Source organism: Mustelus asterias, unplaced genomic scaffold, assembly GCF_964213995.1.
Source record: "Mustelus asterias unplaced genomic scaffold, sMusAst1.hap1.1 HAP1_SCAFFOLD_1781, whole genome shotgun sequence".
Taxonomy (NCBI): domain Eukaryota; kingdom Metazoa; phylum Chordata; class Chondrichthyes; order Carcharhiniformes; family Triakidae; genus Mustelus; species Mustelus asterias.
Window position 1 is genome coordinate 17,501 of NW_027591726.1, and position 10,000 is coordinate 27,500.

At 48.2% G+C, this 10,000-nt stretch overlaps 1 protein-coding gene across 1 annotated transcript in view; it reads left to right on the forward strand.

Annotated features, from left to right (window-relative positions):
- LOC144488695 (transmembrane protein 52B-like) overlaps positions 1-850 on the forward strand; it is an 11,613-nt gene extending 10,763 nt beyond the window's left edge. Inside the window, exon 5 of the mRNA XM_078206784.1 lies at positions 486-850. Coding sequence (XP_078062910.1) covers positions 486-670 — 185 coding nt within the window. The 3' untranslated portion in view covers positions 671-850. The remainder of the gene's footprint in view (positions 1-485) is intronic.
- The last annotated feature ends 9,150 nt before the right edge of the window (positions 851-10,000 follow it).

The following is a 10,000-nucleotide window of genomic DNA, read 5'->3' on the forward strand; positions in this document are numbered from 1 at the left end:
AGTGTAGAGGGAGCTTTACTCTGTATCTAACCCCGTGCTGTACCTGTCCTGGGAGTGTTTGATGGGGACAGTGTAGAGGGAGCTTTACTCTGTATCTAACCCCGTGCTGTACCTGTCCTGGGAGTGTTTGATGGGGGACAGTGTAGAGGGAGCTTTACTCTGTATCTAACCCCGTGCTGTACCTGTCCTGGGAGTGTTTGATGGGGACAGTGTAGAGGGAGCTTTACTCTGTATCTAACCCCGTGCTGTACCTGTCCTGGGAGTGTTTGATGGGGACAGTGTAGAGGGAGCTTTACTCTGTATCTAACCCCGTGCTGTACCTGTCCTGGGAGTGTTTGATGGGGGACAGTGTAGAGGGAGCTTTACTCTGTATCTAACCCCGTGCTGTACCTGTCCTGGGAGTGTTTGATGGGGGACAGTGTAGAGGGAGCTTTACTCTGTATCTAACCCCGTGCTGTCTTTCTCTCTCTCTCTCTCTCCTGCAGCGATCCAGTCTCTCTTTGTGCCCAGCGCTCGTCGGATTTTCACAGTGACACGCTGTCATAACACCGCCCCAACCCCTGCCCGGGAGACCCCTCCGTGTTACGATGAGGTGTTGGGGAGGGTACAAGTCCTCGAGGCCCCCGAGGGAGGGCCTGGTTCGAGAAGCACAGCGGAGGCAACAAGATAAGGATCTCTGGATAATCCACACGCACCCCTCTCTGTGCCCCCCAACGAAATTGCTAAAAAGTGGCAGGGGTGGGAATGTTTCCATTCTCTCCTGTTGGGACCCAGTCATCGATTTCTACCTGTGATTGTTGGATCACAGCCCTGTTCATTGCAATAAAAAGACAACGTTAAATTCCTCACCACTCTTGTGTCCCATTTTGCAGTGTTGTATACATTGTGATTTGATTTATTATTGTCACGTGTACTGGGATACAGTGAAAAGTATTGTTTCTTGCGCGCTGTACAGACAAAGCATACCGTTCATAGAGAAGGGAAGGAGAGGGTGCAGAATGGAGTGTTACAGTCACAGCTAGGGTGTAGAGAAAGATCAACTCAATGCGAGGTAGGTCCAAAGATGTGCAGGTTAGGTGGATTGGCCATGCTAAATTGTCCCTTCGTGTCCAAAGATGTGCAGGTTAGGTGGATTGGCCATGCTAAATTGCCCCTTAGTGTCCAAAGATGTGCAGGTTAGGTGGATTGGTCATGCTAATTTGTCCCTTAGTGTCTAAAGATGTGCTGGTTAGGTGGATTGGCCATGCTAAATTGCTTCTTAGTGTCCAAAGAAGTGTAGGTTAGGTGGATTGGCCATGCTAAATTGCCTCTTAGTGTCCAAAGATGTGTAGGTCAGGTGGATTGGCCATGCTAAATTGCCTCTTAGTGTCCAAAGATGTGTAGGTCAGGTGGATTGGCCATGCTAAATTGTCCCTTAGTGTCCAAAGATGTGCAGGTTAGGTGGATTGGCCATGCTAAATTGCCCCACAGTGTCCAAAGATGTGCTGGTTAGGTGGATTGGCCATGCTAAATTGTCCCTTAGTGTCCAAAGATGTGCAGGTTAGGTGGATTAGCCATGCTAAATTGCCCCTTAGTGTCCAAAGATGTGCAGGTTAAGTGGATTGGCCATGCTAAATTGCCCCTTAGTGTCCAAAGATGTGCTGGTTAGGTGGATTGGCCATGCTAAATTGCCCCTTAGTGTCCAAAGATGTGTAGGTTAGGGTGGATTGGCCATGTTAAATTGCCCCTTAGTGTCCAAAGATGTGCAGGTTAGGGTGGATTGGCCGTGCTAAATTGCCCCTTAGTGTCCAAAGATGTGCTGGTTAGGTGGATTGGCCGTGCTAAATTGCCCCTTAGTGTCCAAAGATGTGCAGGTTAGGTGGATTGGCCATGCTAAATTGTCCCTTAGTGTCCAAAGATGTGTAGGTTAGGTGGATTGGCCATGCTAAATTGCCCCTTAGTGTCCAAAGATGTGCTGGTTAGGTGGATTGGCCATGCTAAATTGCCCCTTAGTGTCCAAAGATGTGCAGGTTAGGTGGATTGGCCATGCTAAATTGTCCCTTAGTGTCCAAAGATGTGTAGGTTAGGTGGATTGGCCATGCTAAATTGCCCCTTAGTGTCCAAAGATGTGCTGGTTAGGTGGATTGGCCATGCTAAATTGCCCCTTAGTGTCCAAAGATGTGCAGGTTAGGTGGATTGGCCATGCTAAATTGTCCCTTAGTGTCCAAAGATGTGCAGGTTAGGTGGATTGGCCATGCTAAATTGCCCCTTAGTGTCCAAAGATGTGCTGGTTAGGTGGATTGGCCATGCTAAATTGCCCCTTAGTGTCCAAAGATGTGCAGGTTAGGTGGATTGGCCATGCTAAATTGTCCCTTAGTGTCCAAAGATGTGTAGGTTAGGTGGATTGGCCATGCTAAATTGCCCCTTAGTGTCCAAAGATGTGCAGGTTGGGTGGATTGGCCATGCTAAATTGCCCCTTAGTGTCCAAAGATGTGCTGGTTAGGTGGATTGGCCATGCTAAATTGTCCCTTAGTGTCCAAAGATGTGCAGGTTAGGTGGATTGGCCATGCTAAATTGTCCCTTAGTGTCCAAAGATGTGCAGGTTAGGTGGATTGGCCATGCTAAATTGTCCCTTAGTGTCCAAAGATGTGCAGGTTAGGTGGATTGGCCATGCTAAATTGTCCCTTAGTGTCCAAAGATGTGCAGGTTAGGTGGATTGGCCATGCTAAATTGTCCCTTAGTGTCCAAAGATGTGCAGGTTAGGTGGATTGGCCATGCTAAATTGTCCCTTAGTGTCCAAAGATGTGCAGGTTAGGTGGATTGGCCATGCTAAATTGTCCCTTAGTGTCCAAAGATGTGCAGGTTAGGTGGATTGGCCATGCTAAATTGTCCCTTAGTGTCCAAAGATGTGCAGGTTAGGTGGATTGGCCATGCTAAATTGTCCCTTAGTGTCCAAAGATGTGTAGGTTAGGTGGATTGGCCATGCTAAATTGCCCCTTAGTGTCCAAAGATGTGCAGGTTGGGTGGATTGGCCATGCTAAATTGCCCCTTAGTGTCCAAAGATGTGCTGGTTAGGTGGATTGGCCATGCTAAATTGTCCCTTAGTGTCCAAAGATGTGCAGGTTAGGTGGATTGGCCATGCTAAATTGTCCCTTAGTGTCCAAAGATGTGCAGGTTAGGTGGATTGGCCATGCTAAATTGTCCCTTAGTGTCCAAAGATGTGCAGGTTAGGTGGATTGGCCATGCTAAATTGTCCCTTAGTGTCCAAAGATGTGCAGGTTAGGTGGATTGGCCATGCTAAATTGTCCCTTAGTGTCCAAAGATGTGCAGGTTAGGTGGATTGGCCATGCTAAATTGTCCCTTAGTGTCCAAAGATGTGCAGGTTAGGTGGATTGGCCATGCTAAATTGTCCCTTAGTGTCCAAAGATGTGCAGGTTAGGTGGATTGGCCGTGCTAAATTTCTCCCTCAATGTAACCCGAACAGGCACCGGAGTGCGGGCGACGAGGGGATTTTCACAATGACCTCCATTGCAGTGTTAATGTCAGCCTCCTTGTGACGCTAATAATTAAACTTTAAAGTTTTTGTCTACTTTGGAAGGAATTTAGTTACGTGGATATTCCCAGTACAGGAACTGTTTAGGAAAACCTCAGTTTGATAGGAGGTTACGAGGGGCTTAGATCAGAGTGATTTGGAGAGAGGGAGTGAGCGGGGAAGGAACGAGGGGGGGAGGGGGATTTGGAGTGAGGTTGTTATATTTTGATTTGATTTATTATTGTCGCGTGTATTGGGATACAGTGAAAAGTATTGTTTCTTGTGCGCATACCAGACAAAGCATACCGTTCATAGAGAAGGAAAGGAGAGGGTGCAGAATGGAGTGTTACTGTCACAGCTAGGGGTGCAGAGAAAGATCAACTTAATATTTGATTTGATTTATTATTGTCACTGGGATTAGTATGCAGTGAAAAGTATTGTTTCTTGCACGCTACACAGACAAAGCATACCGTTCATAGAGTACAGAGGGGAGAAGGAAAGGAGAAGGTGCAGAAGGTAATGATAGAGTCATAGAGGTTTACAGCATGGAAACAGGCCCTTCGGCCCAACTTGCCGCCCCTTTTTTTTCAACCACTAAGCTAGTACCAACTGCCCGCGTTTGACCCATATCCCTCTATACCCATCTTACCCATGGGGTTCATGAGTCTATCAGATATAGGAGCAGAATTAGGCCACTCGGCCCATCGAGTCCGCTCCGCCATTCTATCATGGCTGATACGCTCCTCATCCCCATTTTACTGCCTTCCCCCCATCACCCTTCAACCCCATTCCCAATTAAAAATCTGTCCAACTCCTCCTTAAATTTACTCACTGTCCCGGCATCCACCGCACTTTGGGGCAGCGATTTCCACAGATTCGCAACCCTTTGGGAGAAGTAGTTTCTCCTCAACTCTGTTTTAAATTTGCTACCTCTTATCCTCAGACGATGACCTCTCGTCCTAGAATGTCCCACAAGAGGAAGCATCCGCTCCACGTCTACTTTATCCACACCTTTTATCATCTTGTATTCCTCAATTTGATCTCCCCTCATTCTTCTCAATTCCAGAGAGTGTCGGCCTAAACTGTTCAATCTCTCTTCATACGACAAACCCCTCATCTCTGGAATCAATCCAGTGAACCTCCTCCAAACTGCCTCCAATACCACTACATCTCTCCTCAAATAAGGAGACCAAAACTGTGCGCAATACTCCGACATTTGGAGTATTGTGAGCGGTTTTGGGCCCCGTATCTAAGGAAGGATGTGCTGGGCCTTGGAAAGGGCCCAGAGGAGGTTCACAAGAATGATCCCTGGAATGAAGAGCTTGTCGTATGAGGAACATAGAAACATAGAAAAACTACAGCACAAACAGGCCCTTCGGCCCACAAGTTGTGCCGAACAGACCTTCTAGACCTACCTCCATCCTATTAAGCTCCATGTACTCATCCAGGAGTCTCTTAAAAGACCCTATTGAGTTTGCCTCCACCACCACTGACGGCAGCCAATTCCACTCACCCACCACCCTCTGTGTGAAAAACTTCCCCCTGACATTTCCCCTGTACCTACCCCCCAGCACCTTAAACCTGTGTCCTCTCGTAGCAGACATTTCCACCCTGGGAAAAAGCCTCTGAGAGTCCACCCGATCTATGCCTCTCAACATCTTATATACCTCTATTAAGTCTCCTCTCATCCTACGTCTCTCCAAGGAGAAAAGACCGAGCTCCCTCAGCCTATCCTCATAAGGCATGCCACTCAATCCAGGCAACATCCTTGTAAATCTCCTCTGCACCCTTTCAATCTTTTCCACATCCTTCCTATAGTGAGGCGACCAGAACTGAGCACAGTACTCCAAGTGGGGTCTGACGAGGGTCTTATATAGCTGCATCATTATCCCCGGACTGCTAAACTCAATCCCTCGATTGATAAAGGCCAGCACACCATACGCCTTCTTAACCACCTCCTCCACCTGCGGGGCCGATTTCAGAGTCCTATGGACCCGGACCCCAAGGTCCTTCTGATCCTCTACAGTACTAAGAGTCTTTCCCTTTATATTGTACTCCTTCATCCCATTTGTCCTACCAAAATGGACCACGACGCATTCATCTGGGTTGAAGTCCATCTGCCACTTCTCCGCCCAGTCACAAGTGGACCGAGTGGTGAAGAAGGCATTCGGCATGCTTGGTTTCATTGGTCAGAACATTGAATACAGAGTTGGGACGTTTTGTTGAAGTTGTACAAGACATTGGTAAGGCCACACTTGGAATACTGTGTACAGTCCTGGTCACCCTATTATCGAAAGGATATTATTAAACTAGAAAGAGTGCAGAAAAGATTTACCAGGATGCTACCGGGACTTGATGGATTGAGTTATAAGGAGAGGCTGGATAGACTGGGACTTTTTTCTCTGGAGTGTCGGAGGCTGAGGGGTGATCTTATAGAGGTCTATAAAATAATGAGGGGCACAGATCAGCTAGATAGTCAAGATCTTTTCCCAAAGGTAGGGGAATCTAAAATTAGAGGGCATAGGTTTAAGGTGAGAGGGGAGAGATACAGAAGTGTCCAGAGGGGCAATTTTTTCACACACAGGGTGGTGAGTGTCTGGAACGAGCTGCCAGAGGCAGTAGTAGAGGCGGGTACAATTTTGTCTTTTAAAAAGCATTTAGACAGTTACATGGGTACGATGGGTGTCGAGGGATATGGGCCAAATGCGGGCAATTGGGATTAGCTTGAGGGTTTAAAAAAAAGGGCAGCATGGACAAGTTGGGCCGAAGGGCCTGTTTCCATGCTGTAAACCTCTATGGCTCTATGACTTGGGTACAGAAATGACGGGCGGTTTTAATCCAGACAAATGTGGGGTGATGCATTTTGGAGGATCAAATTTAGGTGTGAATTATACTGTCAGAAAATAAAACATACAGAGGGATCTGGGCGTACAGGTACATGGTTCCCTGAAATACAGGAGGATAAAGTGGTCAAGAAGGCATATGCCAAGCTTTCCTTCATCGGCCAGGGCATCGAGTATAAAAGTTGGCAATGTATATTACAGCACTCAACCCTGGAACACCTAGGTAACAAGGACACCTCTGTCAGACTCCTATTTATTGACAACAGTTCAGCCTTCAACACCATTATTCCCACGAAACCCATCTCCAAACTCTGTGGCCTGGGCCTCGGCACCTCCATCTGCGACTGGATCCTGAACTTCCTAACCCACAGACCACAATCAGTAAGGATAGGCAACAACACCTCCTCCACGATCATCCTCAACACCGGTGCCCCACAAGGCTGTGTTCTCAGCCCCCGACTATACTCCTTATGCACCTCTGACTGTGCGGCCAAATTCCCCTCCAATTCGATTTTCAAGTTTGCTGACGACACCACCGTAGTGGGTCGGATCTCAAACAGTGACGAGACAGAGTACAGGAATGAGAGAGAGAATCTGGTGAACTGGAGCGGCAACAATAACTCTCCCTCAATGTCAACAAAACGAAGGAGATTGTCATCGACTTCAGGAAGCGTAAAGGAGAACATGCTCCTGTCTACATCAATGAGGACAAAATGGAAATGGTCGAGAGCTTCAGGCTTCTAGGTGTCCAGATCACCAACAACCTGTCTTGGTCCCCCCCATGCCGACTCTATAGTTAAAAAAGCCCCACCAACGCCTCTACTTTCTCAGAAGACTAAGGAAATTTGGCATGTCAGCTACGACTCTCACCAACTTTTACAGATGCCCCATAGAAAGCATTCTTTCTGGTTGTATCACAGCTTGGTCTGGGCTCCTGCTCTGCCCAAGATCGCAAGGAACTACAAAAGGTTGTGAATGTAGCCCAATCCATCACGCAAACCAGCCTCCCATCCATTGACTCTGTCTACGCTTCCCGCTGCCTCGGGGGAAAAGCAGCCAGCATAATTAAGGACCCCACGCACCCCGGACATTCTCTCTTCCAACTTCTTCCGTCGGGAAAAAGATACAAAAGTCTGAGGTCACATACCGACCGACTCAAGAACAGCTTCTTCCCTGCTGCTGTCAAGACTTTTGAGTGGACCGAACTTGCATTAAGCTGATCTTTCTCTACACCCTAGCTGTGACTGTAACACTGTATTCTGCACCCTCTCCTTCCCTTCTCTATGAACGGTATGCCTTGTCTGTATAGTGCGCAAGAAACAATACTTTTCACTGTATATTAATAATGAACAATATAATATTGTTTATATGACAATAATAGATCAAATCAAGCGATATAAAACCCTTTAGTTTGGCTGCATTTGGAGTATTGTGTACAGTTCTGGTCGCCACACTACCAGAAGGACGCGGAAGCTTTGGAGAGAGTGCAGAGAAGGTTCACCAGGATGTTGCCTGGTCTTGAGGGTGTTGGCTATGAGGAGAGGTTGGATAAACTGGGATTGTTTTCACTGGAAAGACGGAGGCTCAGGGGAGATCTGATAGAACAAGAACAACAAAGAACAATACAGCACAGGAACAGGCCTTTCAGCCCCCCAAGCCCGCGCCGCTCCCCGGTCCAGGATTGAATCCTGAATCCAGGATCCCCGCCCAATTTTCCAGCCTATCTACATCCTAATATCCTATCCACCGAGCTGTCCCTCACAGCTACGATGCTTTGTTCATTACAACCTATTAACTCACCCCCACCCCCCCATTCCAGACCATGTGATCTCCAGGGAGAGGCGAAAACCCAGAGTGAAAACCCCAGGGCCAATATGGGGAAAAAAAATCTGGGAAATTCCTCTCCGACCCCCTGAGGCGATCGAAACGAGTCCAGGAGATCACAATGGCCCCGATCGGAAAATGCTTCCCAACCCTAGTCATTTCCACTTCCACGAACACCATATGAATTCCCTGCCCCCGAGACAGGTTCCCAACTATCCGCAGTCTCGCTCTGTACTGGCACCAGCAAGATGATCATAGAATGAAGCCTTGAAACGAGAAACAAGGAACAATTAGCCCGCGCCGCTCCCTGGTCCAAACTAGACCACTCTTTTGTATCCCTCCATTCCCACTCCGTTCATGTGGCTATCTAGATAAGTCTTAAACGTTCCCAGTGTGTCCGCCTCCACCACCTTGCCCGGCAACACATTCCAGGCCCCCACCACCCTCTGTGTGAAATATGTCCTTCTGATATCCGTGTTAAACCTCCCCCCCTTCACCTTGAACCTATGACCCCTCGTGAACGTCACCACCGACCCGGGGAAAAGGCTTCCCACCGTTCACCCTATCTATGCCTTTCATAATTTTATACACCTCTATGAAGTCTCCCCTCATCCTCCGTCTTTCCAGGGAGAACAACCCCAGTTTCCCCAATCTCTCCTCGTAACCAAAGCCCCTCCATACCAGGCAACATCCCGGTAAACCTCCTCTGCACTCTCTCCAAAGCCTCCACGTCCCTCTGGTAGTGCGGCGACCAGGAACGGCATAAGCGCACAGGCTGGGTGGGCCGAAGGGCCTATTCCTTTGCAGTACCGTTCCCCGTTCTTTGAGGTGTTCCCCGACTGGGGAATGAAGGGGTTAACAGCCAGAGGAAATCAGGTATCCGGGTCGTTAACTCCATGAACTGACCAGGGTCTGCTGAACTGCTAAACCAGCGGGGAACACGTACTCTGACAGCGCAGTTAACCTCCTCGTGTTGTCGGGAGCCATGGCGTACAAAGTTTCCAGCAATTCATCCGCCGTTTCCCACCCTCTGTGGAACAGGAGCATTTCCCTCCGGGCTAAACAGCAACATTTGGGGATTATTTGAATGTTCTGACGAATGTGCGACTGTTCCTGTGTCCCGACGTGTTTCCACAAGGACACAGCTCCGAGAGACCTCATTCAGTCAGAGAGGTTTACAGCACGGAAACAGGCCCTTCGGCCCAACTTGTCCATGCCGCCCTTTTTTTTAACCGCTAAGCTAATCCCAATTGCCCACATTGGCCCATATCCCTCTCCACCCATCGTACCCATGTAACTGTCTAAACGCTTTTTAAAAGACAAAATTGTACCCACCTCTACTACTGCCTCTGGCAGCTCGTTCCAGACACTCACCACCCTCTGTTGCCCCTCTGGACCCTTTGGTATCTCTCCCCTCTCACCTTAAACCTACGCCCTCTAGTTTTAGACTCCCCTACCTTTGGGAAAAGATATTGACTATCTAGCTGATCTGTGCCCCTCATTATTTTATAGACCTCCATAAGATCACCCCTCAGCCTCCTACGCTCCAGAGAAAAAAGTCCCAGTCTATCCAGCCTCTCCTTATAACTCAATCCATCAAGTCCTGGTAGCATCCTGGTAAATCTTTTCTGCACTCTTTCTAGTTTAATAATATCCTTTCTATAATGAGGTGACCATGTGTGTCACATATGTGTGTGTATGCGTGAGTGTGTGTGTGTGAGAGAGAGAGAGTGTGTGTGTGAGAGAGAGAGAGTGTGTGAGAGAGAGAGTGTGTGTGTGTGAGAGAGTGTGTATGCGTGAGTGTGTGTGTGTGTGTGAGAGA